This window comes from Euleptes europaea, chromosome 16 (assembly GCF_029931775.1).
Source record: "Euleptes europaea isolate rEulEur1 chromosome 16, rEulEur1.hap1, whole genome shotgun sequence".
NCBI lineage: Eukaryota > Metazoa > Chordata > Lepidosauria > Squamata > Sphaerodactylidae > Euleptes > Euleptes europaea.
This window is the reverse complement of record NC_079327.1, coordinates 33,196,771-33,209,108: the sequence shown is the minus strand read 5'-3', so window position 1 is coordinate 33,209,108 and position 12,338 is coordinate 33,196,771. Positions and strand designations below refer to the sequence as shown.

General features: G+C 43.5%; 1 protein-coding gene across 1 annotated transcript in view; it reads left to right on the top strand.

Annotated features, from left to right (window-relative positions):
- Positions 1–1,132: 1,132 nt before the first annotated feature.
- Positions 1,133–12,338, top strand: part of EIF5B (eukaryotic translation initiation factor 5B) — a 36,262-nt gene continuing 25,056 nt past the window's right edge. The window contains exon 1 of the mRNA XM_056861692.1: positions 1,133–1,213. Coding sequence (XP_056717670.1) covers positions 1,179–1,213 — 35 coding nt within the window. The 5' untranslated portion in view covers positions 1,133–1,178. The remainder of the gene's footprint in view (positions 1,214–12,338) is intronic.

Sequence of the window (12,338 nt, the reverse complement as noted above, 5' to 3'; positions counted from 1 at the left end):
TTCTTCAGCTACAGCTAGAATGTGAATCCATCTATCTTTAAGTAGAGAAGAGTGAATTCAGACAAGCATTAGTATGTAAATGTGAATAGCAGGTGTGATGGGATTAGGTGTGGTATGCAGAAGAGTCTGTGATGTTCCAGGGGAGAGATGGGTGTGGAGAAATCAGCACTGGTCATGACCCATGAATGCAAGGTTTTTATTCAGCCCAGGTACATGCATTGTCTGAAGAAGTGAGCTCTGGCTCATGAAAGCTCATTCCCTGCCAGAAAATATTTTTGTTAGTCTTTAAGGTGCTACTGGATACTTGCCCTTTTCTACATCTGTCTTTAAGTATAGGAGAGTACTTATATACTATACTTCTATACTATACTTAAAGACAGATGGATTCACATTCTAGCTGTATCTGAAGAAGTGAGCTGTGGCTCACGAAAGCTCACACCCTGCCAGAAAATATTTTTGTTAGTCTTTAAGGTGCTACTGGACTCTTGCCCTTTTCTACATCTGTCTTTAAGTATAGGAGAGTACTTATATACTATACTTCTATACTATACTTAAAGACAGATGGATTCACATTCTAGCTGTATCTGAAGAAGTGAGCTGTGGCTCACGAAAGCTCACACCCTGCCAGAAAATATTTTTGTTAGTCTTTAAGGTGCTACTGGACTCTTGCCCTTTTCTACATCTGTCTTTAAGTATAGGAGAGTACTTATATACTATACTTCTATACTATACTTAAAGACAGATGGATTCACATTCTAGCTGTATCTGAAGAAGTGAGCTGTGGCTCACGAAAGCTCACACCCTGCCAGAAAATATTTTTGTTAGTCTTTAAGGTGCTGCTGGACTCTTGGTCTTTTCTACTATCTTTGCCTTAAGAGAGAGCCTCATTCGCGGCTGCTGTTCGCCCCTCCGAGCAGAGGCGGCGACCTCCCCGACCAGCAGCGAGCGCGGCCGCGAGGACTTCCTCTCGCCCCCCTCCTCCTCCGCCGCATGCGCTTCCGCATTCTATGGTCGCCGTGCGCCCGGTCGGTCTTCTGGGGGAAGAGGCGTCAGGCGCGTGCGCGCGGTGGTGACGGCTGCCACAGGGACCGCGTCGGCCCTCTCGCTGCGTATGCCCAGGCGCGTGTGGATGTGGCTGGCCGGGCCCTGCGCGAGGCGAGAGGCGGTTGTGAGCAGCCATGGGCAAGAAGCAGAAAAACAAGAGCGAGGACAGGTAGCCGGAGCGGGGGCGGGGCTGGCCGTGAGGGAACCGGGGCCGGGTATGGTGGGGGGCGCGGGGCCCGGACCCCCCCCCGCCTCCCTGACGCCGAGTCAGGCTTCTCTGTCGCGCCAAGGTCGGCTTTTCTCGCCCTCGTTCGGCATTTGAGGCGCCGACTCTCAGGCGCAGCCTTTTGGAGGGGCAGCCCCGCTTCTAGCCCCTGCTCATTACCTTTCCTTTGGGGGGGGCTCTTCCCCATAGTACCCCCCCCCCGTATGTGATGGTGGGACTGTTCCCTTTCACCTCCATGGCGTGACTCCCCCCCGGGGCTGAACGCCTCCCCTGTCCCAGGTTGGAAAGAGCAAGATTCCAGCAGCACCTTAAAGACTAACAAAAAAAATTCCTGGCAGGGTGTGAGCTTTCGTGAGCCACAGCTCACTTCTTCAGATACAGCTAGAATGTGAATCCATCTGTCTTTAAGTATAGTAGAGAAGTATAGTTTATAAGTACTCTCCTATACTTAAAGACAGATGTAGAAAAGGGCAAGAGTCCAGTAGCACCTTAGACGAACAAGAATATTTTCTGGCAGGGTGTGAGCTTCCGTGAGCCACAGCTCACTTCTTCAGATACAGCTAGAATGAAGATGTGAGCTGTGGCTCACGAAAGCTCATACCCTACCAGAAAATATTTTTCCCAGTGGGTCGCCGTGTTAGTCTGTCGGCAGTAGTAGAAAAGGGCCAGAGTCCAGTAGCACCTTAAAGACTAACAAGAATATTTTCTGGCAAGGTGTGAAATTTCGTGAGCCACAGCTCATTTCTTCAGATACAGCTAGAATGTGAACCCATCTGTCTTTAAGTAGAGGAGAGTGAATTCAGGCAAGCATTTGTATGTTAACAGTATGTCAATGTGAATAGCAGGCGGGATGGGATTAGGTGTGGTATGCAGAAGAGTCTGTGATGTCCAGGGGAGAGATGGGTGTGGAGAAATAACACGGCTGCCCACTGTGAATTGTCCCAGGTTGGGTTCGATTAGGAAAGAACTGTTTCGGTAGAGAGAGTTCCAGCGATTATTCCGTGGGGTGTATTTGTGCGCTCCCGTCTCCCCGGACGTGTTGGCAATAAGGGCCCTCTCGACCAGAGTTGCTTTTCCAGTTGGGAGCGCCAAAGCCATTTAACTCTCTTGCCAAATCCCAGGCGGTTGCTCTTCCGCTGCTAAGAGTGCGGGGAGGCCCAGAGTTGCAAGTAGGAGCGAGTGGTTTGGAGCCTAGGAGTAAGGCATGCGGAAAGGCCTTTTTCATGCACGTGTAGATCTGCATGTCATGCTAAAAATTATCTGCACCAGAAGAGCAAATCCTCATGTGATGCCTGCGCTGGGAAAAGTTCATGGTCTGAAATATCTTTTTCATCGTAGTTGTTAGTTAGTTATTATTAACAGCTGTTCAACGGAGAGGTGCCTGACTTTCGGAAATGTCAGTATTTGGAGCAGGGGTGGGGGTAAATCGTGTGTTACCTTAATGATCTACTGTGTTTTGTGGCCTGACATACATTTCATCAGATAGATCTGCTGAATGGTGCTATGAGGTTGCTTTTTGTTTTTACTGCAGCAGACAAATCCAACGATCCCTCTGGAATTTGTGAACAGTATTATAATAGGTGTTAGCCAATGTGTTTATTCACTAGGTTACAAAACTTTGGCTGTGATTAAAAATATGCTGAGCTTTTAAACAAGTGGCAAAGTTCTTCTCTGAGTGTCAGGATTGAGTATGGGAACTCTGGTGAAATGGAGTGGTATGGTGTGAACCTGTGTTGAGAGGAAGAAGAAATGTTAGGTCCCTACATAAGTAGGTGCAAACTAGAATGGCAAAATACTTACGTTTTTATGTAACATATGGATAATATGCTGTTTCTACCCTGCCAGAGCAATACCTTAATACCAAGCAGGCTATTTTTATGGGTAAAAGGTTGGTTGGATAGTGAAACATAATAGCCTATTTGCTTGCTTCTCGCATCTAAACCTACTGCTATATGAGCACAATATGTGTAACTAGTAGTACTTTTCTGGTACTTTTATGAAATATACATTCTTTAATTTTTATTCAAGCATAGTTATAAACATATTCATTGTTACAGTTAGTACTGATTTATTCCATAGTGCTAAGAATATCTTTTGCCAGTCGATATTAAAAATAAAGTACAATAAAGTTGAAAACAATACCCTAAACAAAAGAGAAGATAATATTATTTATATTTAGAAATAGCATAGGCTCAGCATTATGAGAGAAAGTGTTCAGCAAATGAATAGTGGAATAAAGTAATCTGTAGTAGAGTTAATAATGCATTTCTGTACTGAGACTAACTAACAACACACAACTCCTTTATAAGTGGTCATTGCTATTATATAGTGTACATGTGAACCTGCCTTATACTGAGTCAGATCATTGGTTCTCCTGGCTCCAGGCCAGGGACGAAAGTGACTTAAATTTCTTACTGGTACTGTCTCTCTTGAGGTCGTGTCCTAAAGCTTCCAGCTCAATGTATAGATCTAACTTAGGTCTACAAAAAATTGAAGATTTGAACAAATTAAAGGTTTAACTTTTTCAAGTGTAGGGACTTGATTGTGTATACATATATACACGTGTTTGTGTGTGTGTGTGTGTTCAGTAGCTAACTGTTTTCTTTCACATCATGCAGAAGGAAAAAGAGAGAAGTTTATTTTCTTGGAATAACATGCTGGAAAGCTGAGTGACTGGCCCAAGGTCACCTAGCAAGCTTCCATGGCAGAGTGGGGATTTGAATCTGGCTCCCAGATGGATCGAACCTAGTCCCACTTTCCAATCATTACATTATACTTGGTTATAGATTTAGAATCCTGTCCACAACTGCTAGTTATTTTGTGTGATTCCACCAGAATTGGTAGTATCTTGCTAACTTCTGGATACTGATGCATTGCTGACCTCCAACAAAAGTATTTGGTATCCTAAGCACTCTCAGCAGAATTTAAAAAAACAACAAAAAACTTAAAGTACCTGAAAGCATGGCCAACTACATGGGACTTCATGGTGATACCAGTAATGCTTACCAATCACAGCATGCTGATGATGCCCTCCCCATATCAGCCATATGTAGAAGCAGCCAGCCAGTGCCTAGTTGGCACACCTTCCTGACAACTCCATGGCCCCACTGACACATAGAACATAGTAAAGCAGGAATATAGGGAACACTATATCCTTTGCTGTAGGAATGCAGTAGGACCACAATAACTGCCGCACTCCTGGGAACTCTGCAGGTGGGAGTTTAAATGAGGGCCTGTTCCAGGTTTTCAGAGGCCCTTGGCAGAGTGTGTTCAAAGGTCTCCCTCTTCCTTTGCCTACCACCAAGACTCCCAAACCTCCCTTCCTGCCCCAACCATGTACTCCGCACCTTCCTGTGTGTCCTTCTCTTACTTGCTCATGACCCTTCCCACCACTTAATGCTCACAGCCACCTGCGTGCTCTTTCCCCTGCAGCTGTGTGTGGCTGGGAGTGCCTTTGCTGTGACCATCAGGAAAATCACTTGCACCACCTGCATGCTCTTTCTTGGTGGTGCTGGGCAGCCCAGGAAGCAAGGAGCACAGGGTGGGGAGTGCTTGCAAGTAAGTGGGTAGGGGAAGGGTATGCAGGTAGGTGGTAGAGGAGGTTTAGAACCTATAGAATCACAGAGTTGGAAGGGGCCATACAGGCTCACCACCTCCCTAGACAGCCAATTCCACTGCTGAACTACTATTACTGTAAAAATCTTTTCCCTAATGTCCAGCTGGTATTTCTCTGCCTGTAATTTATACCCATTATTGCAAATCCTATCCTCTGCTGCCGAACAGGAACAGCTCCCTGCAGGGTGGATAAAAATCAGTGATTAAAAATATATATTGAATTTTTAAAATTTAAATTGGATTTTTTAAAAATAAAATGCTTTTTAAGGAAAAATCTAGATAGCTTAAATAGTTTTTTATTTAAGATATACTTAAATATATTAAGATATACAAAGGTCTATTTAAGATACATTATAGTCCATCATGAAATAAGGATTGTTTGGAGTGGCATAGATCTGTACAAGGAGCTAAGTGTGAGGAGGGAGGGGCATGCAGTAAAAGTGAAACCTTTTGAGCAGAATACTCCACAAGTCTTGGAATCTTTGTGCGTATAGCCTGAGGTTTATCATATTATTCTGTCCCTAGAGGAGAAAATCTATAATGACAGCAGGCCATCAAAGAGACCCAGTTTGGGAATATTTTTATGAAATTCCTTGATCTATGGGTAAGGCAGGCAGGCAGGCATGCAAACACTGCAACAAAGAAATGCAAGACCTGGTGGCCCGAATGAAACTAGAGATAGTTCACCTCGCAATAATTTCATAATTATGTATTTATAATAGGATAACCAATTCAGTAGTTTTTGATATAAAACTTATCTGAAAAGCTATTCTAAAAATGAAATCTTTATCTAGTTGTAAATATTAAGATTATAACAGCAGGAATGAGTCTTTATATTGAAAACCATGATTTAAATCAAGTCTTACTGACTAGTGATTTAAATTGTGACTTAAATTGATTTGTTTTAACTCATATCCACCCTGGCTCCCTGCCCTCCTCTAAGTGACAGACTTTCAGATACTCAAAGAGAGCAATCATGTTTCCCCTCAACCTTCTCTTTTCCAGACTAAACATTCCCCTCAGCCTTTCCTCCTAGGGCTTGGTCTTCCGCCTCCTGATCATCCTCCTCACTCTCCTCTGCACCTGCTCCATTTTGTCCACATCCTTTTTGAAGTGAGGCCTCCAGAACTGCACACAGTAGTCCAGGTGTGGCCTGACCAATGAGGTGTACAGAAACACTATGACATTTTGCGATTTGGATGTTATGCCTCTATTGATTCACCCCAAGACTGCATTAGCTTTTTTTGCCACTGCTGTGGGGACAGTGGCAATAGGCCATGGCAAATGCCCACTTCATGGTATGCTTGTGCCAGCCCAGTTTGAATACCCTCCTGCAAGCATAATTCCTTTTGACAGATGCACACATAGGGAAGGAGTCATGCTCTCTTCAATGATATCATAGAGATGCCTCCGTAGCTCAGTTGACAGAAGAAACCCCCATGGAAAGGCCAAGGCCTTTCAAACACAAGGGCTCAGACCCCAATTGGAAATAATGTTCTAGACAATGGGGGGGGCACAGACACCACAACAGCAACAAGATGACACATGATGGAACATTTGCAGAAAGCGCTCCCTCCCACCCACCCCGGTAGCTCTCTGTGGAAAAGCACCTTGTGAGAAATGGGAATGAGGGGTGTTCGGAACCCACCAGGAAGGAACCTCTTTGGCCTGCAATAAACTGAGCCAAACCAGAAAAGGACAATGAACATAGATATAACTAAGAATAAAGTCCGTTCCTAGAAACCAATGCAAATTAAACGTCCTTTAATAAATGAACATATCTGTAGTTTGCAAAACATTCCTATTGTAAACCATAAAAGACCAAACTTGTTTCTGTTTGATTTGGGTTACATATGCTGTTCTTTAGCAATGATTAAGATTTTTAGAGACTTTAGACAAACACACAAGGTTTTTGTAAATCTAGAGATAAATCTCTTTACTAGTAACATCACTGAGTTACTAATAAATGGAAATTGCAAATTAGTTTTTGGCAAGATACTTTACCTGCTGATATTCAGTGGAATGATTATGCTGTGGTCTTAGAAATAAGTCTTTGAAGAATGACTGGCTGGACATGGTCCAATACCGTGTTGACAGTTTATTTTCACTTTTGATAGTCATATTGTGTGTTTTTTAAATAAAGGAACGGTTATGTATTTAAAATTGTAAAGGGACCACTGATGAAGACAATACATAAAAAGACATTTCATTGTTTATGGTTTACAGAAGGAATGTTCGGCAGATTGTTCAATGATTAAAAGATATTTAATTTATTTGGGTTGTACTGGTTTTGTTATTTTTATCTAGATGTTTGTTCTTCAGCATTCTCTGGTTGGCTTGGTTTGTGTGTAGGTTTATTTACCCCCTCTGAATGTTTGTTGCCTTGAAAATCCTACGGGGTTGCCATAAGTCGGCTGCTGCACTTTCCACCACCACCACAAGGGTGTGAAATTTAAGTTCTTTGTTTCTAAGTCTGGAGGTGGCATTTCATCACAGGTAGCTAGAAATGTAGCTGAACTCCGTGTGGGTGGGGTTACGTCATCCCAGCATCATGCTGATATACTACCAACTTATCTGGGGGGGGGGGTGTCTTCAATATGCTTGCATATCTTTTGCCCCCTTTTGTGTGGGAAACACTGTGAGCGATGGTTAAGGGAGGGAGGCTTGTTGAGATAGTACACAGAAGGTTCATGTTATGGGGAGGGGAAGATATTTGCACGCTTGAGGTAGGGGATTTCCCTTCCTTGCTTATCTGTATTTTCATTGTTCATGCATCCCCAATTGGAGGACTGGAGGCTATTGTCTAAGGCTCAAATTACGCTTTATGACCTTTAACAGGTTGGGTCCAGATTTCTCCGGCCCTGACTTACATTCCCTGTAGTCACACAGAAGTTGTGGGGAACAGCCTTTTAAAGAGCCCATCATGGTACCATGGCATGGGGCGGGGGGGAGGTCTTAATACTTATGCCAGCTTTTTTGCCGGTGTAATGTTATGTGGGAGTGTTTCTCAGCATTGGTGTGGCGCTGGCAGCATGCTGTTCTGACATAGCTCCGAGGTGCACTGACCTGGGGTTTAGTTGCGATCCTAAGTCTTTTAAAGATTGTCTTTATGTCTGTGTGCTTATTTAAAAAACACACACAATGGCCGAACATTTCAGAAAGCTTTTTATATGCTACTTAAACCAAGGTTTATAAATCACAGTGGGTAGCCGTGTTAGTCTGTCTGCAGTAGTAGAAAAGGGCAAGAGTCCAGTAGCACCTTAAAGACTAACAAAAATATTTTCTGGTAGGGTATGAGCTTTCGTGAGCCACAGCTCACTTCTTCAGATACAGCTAGAATGTGAATCCATCTGTCTTTAAGTAGACACTTGAGCTCACTCTCCTCTACTTAAAGACAGATGGATTCACATTCTAGCTGTATCTGAAGAAGTGAGCTGTGGCTCATGAAAGCTCATACCCTACCAGAAAATATTTTTGTTAGTCTTTAAGGTGCTATTGGACTCTTGACCTTTTCTACTACAAGGTTTATAAAGTGGAAGCCTGTTGCGAAAAATTGCAGGTGTGAGCAAACAGTTTTGTTTGGCTTCAAGCTTTTCAGCACAGAAGTTGCAATTCTAAACGTGATCATTTGCAAGGGAGGAGTGGGCTCCTGAGTCCCCGTTTGGTGCCAGCCTGGTTACCCTGTAGAAAGAGACAATATGTAGAAAGTGTAGAAAGAGACAATATGTAGGAGCCAGGGGTAGGACAATACATAAAGAAGATAGAATTGTGCAGAAAAAGTAGGAGCCGTGCATCTACAACCAGTGAAGTGCAAGGGCCAAACCAACACAGGGTTTTAGTTGTTGCAGCCTGTTTCATCAGAAAAAGAAGTGGACTTCCTCGTTCCCCAGATTTTGGAAAAGATAAATTCAGTTCAGTAGAAGACAGGTTTTTGTTCTAGCTTATATACGTCTATTTTTCTGTGTTTTGAAAAATAGAAGTTTATTAAATAGAAAGGGGGGAATCAAATTTTCGTTTGTGTTCTAACAAAATATGAGACTTTGTTCTATTCCCTGTTTGCTGCGCCATTCAGCCTGGCAGAAAAGTTGTCCTGAGGCTGAATGCTCGTCCCTAAAAGGGGTTTTCCCAGTTTGCTGACTCAATAGTTTGCAATAGCACAGGGCACTATATGTCAGGGAACCCACAGCAGCTCTTCCAGACTCTGGCTGGGCTGAGGTAGGTGATGTGTGTGTTTTGCTTGAGACGTTTTAGATTGTGTGGTGTACTCATCAGTAAGATCCTTAAATGTAGGCTTTGGTTGCTGCCTTTTGTAGTATAATTAACTTGTTTAACAGTGACAAATAGTTAATATTGTGTGTTGATATTCCTGCTGAACTAGTTGTTTCATTTCACAGTATAGTGATCATAGTAAAAACTTAAAACAAAAACAGCCTTTCTGCAAGTGGCTTATTCAGAAGTATGTAGCTCATTTCCAGCAAGTCACACAGGAGAATTCCCTGAAGCCCGTGAATCTGCTGTATGCAGTTCCATGGGCTGTGCCACCATTTTTGCCAGCAAAAGGGGGTGTTCCTGGGGCGAAAGAGCTCAGGGAGGTGACTAACTTCAGGAAGGCCCCCCTTGGGTGCCAGCTTGAGCCCCTGTGCCAGAGGTATGCTGCCATGGTGGCTGTGGTGATGCCCATGCGTGGCACTGCTCTCCAACACCAGCATAAGTGGCATTTATACCCGTGCTGGGGTCATGCCACCTTCAGAGCCCTTTCGACTCCCCTTAGGATTGCACGGTTACGTGGCCAGAGACGCATAGTAGCTGGCATGACCCCTACACTGGCATCCGTACCAATTGTGCTGGGCAAAGTGGCATGGGCACAGGTGCAGGGCGACTTACATCTGCCCCCGGGAGTGATGCGGCGGTGCAAGCCTCGGGCGCTAACACTGCCATGTTCCCGAAAGCGAGCACCTGCACCAGCGTCAAGAGGGGGGCATTCCCAAGGGCGGAACTGCCTTTCCACAGCTTCCAACCCCCTTTCGGTCCTGGAATGCCCCTTTACGCTGCCGCAGAGCTACACCAGCAAAATAGCTGGCACAGCCCTGTGAAATTCCCATGCAACCCTATGGAGGAGTTTCATGGGTTTTTGCATTTCCCGGTATTAAAATTATATTTTTTCGGGGCAGAAAGCCGCTCAGGAGGCAGCTTGGCTATGCCGTCCCAAAGCATGATGTAAGTACCCCCCCCTTTGGATTGGATTGCCCATTTCATATAATCTCTGAGATTATTTTTACACTTCAATAGCATCAAATACTTACCATACATTAGCATATACAGTTTTATTGTTTGGTGTATTTATATGTAAATCCTTTACATTTCTAACAAGGAAAACTGCTAATATACCCAGTACTTGAGAAAGAGTTGCAAACTTCTCCACCCTATGCTACTTTAGTACGTGTATCTTAATTTTGCCATCAAAGAGGCAGAGGGAAAAAGCTGAAGGTAGAAAACAGAGTCTGTAGTAAAGAAAAGGAAGTGTGCTATTTGGACAAAGGCATTCTCATACAGTCACAGTAGGTATGTGTGTGTGTGTGTAAAGTGCCTACCAGCATATCTGGATATCAATTTAAACTTTATACCATTGAACACACAGAACTGTTTAATGGTGTATTATATTAAAATAGCATAGTAATTGTTTCCCAACTGATTCATATTTAAACCATAAACACTTGAAAATGTTGTATATGTTTACAATAAACGTGAGAGTTGTCTAATATTGCTGATTGTCTTACATAAATATTTTCATAGTGTTATTTTGAATGAGTAAAACCTTGCCAGTTAAAGAAAAAAAATTATAGGAGTTTATTTCAGTGCTCTTTAAAATTTCCCCATTTTTCTTTGGTATAATTGGGGGGGGAACTTTGGGAAAATAATGGAACCCTCCCCCAACCAGGCCTACACATCTCTAAGTGGAAATCCTTCGTATGCTTGAAAGAATCTTGAAACATCCTTTTTTGTTTCCTTTAAGAAAAAGAATTGTGTACCTCCCCCCCGGTGGTTGGCCAGTTGTGATTGAAAAGCAACCCCCCCCCCCAAAAAAAAAACCAAAAGGCAAAACAAAACTCAGCTCTTCCTCTTAAAAAATTTATTTTAGGGAAATAATTTCAGCACAGTATATGGTAACAAATAAGATACCATTTAACTATAGTACAGCAACAACAAAGTGACAATAATTTGTCACTTACATTAACTTCATGCGACTAAAAGTGCAAATATTTCATATTTGGTCATGCTTCCTCCTCTTTAATGATACTTACAGCCCACTAGTCTCTTATTCAGGAGGTGATTCAGACCTGCACCTACTTTAATTTCGGCACTACTACTGGCTCACACCACTTGTTAGAACCTTTGGAATTTATCATTCCCTGATTCATGGTGTATATTACTGCTTTCATATAGTGTACTGTTGAAATTGTGTCATAAGTTGCCTTGAGAATTTAAAATAGAAAAAACTGGAAATATATATTTTAAATAATCATTTTGTAGTATCCCCAGTGCTGAATACGTTATCCATCTACCTCTTACACAAGGCGCTTTCTGTGCTGATGAGCTGCAGATACATTTATTTGTTTAGGAAGTTTATGAAAAATGTAGTGAAATCAAAATAGTAAAGAACAATGTGTATCGGTGCACCTCACAGACTGGTGATGAGTTCCTGTCTTTTAAAATAAAGGTTAACCAAAGCTGTGGCATCTGGTATTTCTGAAAAATTATATTCACCAGTGCTTACAGCCAGGGTAGGCAACCTTTTTTTTTTTTCCACCAGAAGAAGAAGACTTGGTTTCTATATGCCGACTTTCTCTACCACTTAAGGAAGAATCAAACCTGCTTACAATCACCTTCCCCTCCCCTCCTCACAACAGATACCCTGTGAGGTAGGTGGGGCTGAGAGAGCTTGAAGAGAGCTGTGACTAGCCCAAGGTCACCCAGCTGGCTTCATGTGCAGGAGTGGGGAAACCAACCCGGTTCACTAGATTAGCGGCGGCCGCTCATGTGGAGGAGTGGGGAATCAAACCCAGTTCTCCAGATTAGAGACCACCGCTCTTAACCACTACACCACGCTGGCTCCCCCCCCCCTGCAAAAAGGCAGTGCCTGCCAGTGAGGAAGTTGGTATGCCAGCAAACCCCGTGAGGGGGTTGTACTTGTTCCTTGCACACTTGGTGCAAGCCAAGTCCCAGCAGCTCTGGCAGTATTTCATGGGGTTCACCTCGGGCTTGAGTGTTGGCCACGTGGAAGTTGATAACGGCCACACATCGTGCCTCTTGCCTCCTCCTGCACTGCTGGCCCCAACTGTTCTGGCAGCCGCCTGGATTGCTTGAGTGGAGACCTTGCCCTGGGAGCCAAGCAAAATGGTCAGTGCTGCTGTCAGCACAGCAACAAACTCATATGCATGTCTCCATTACAAAG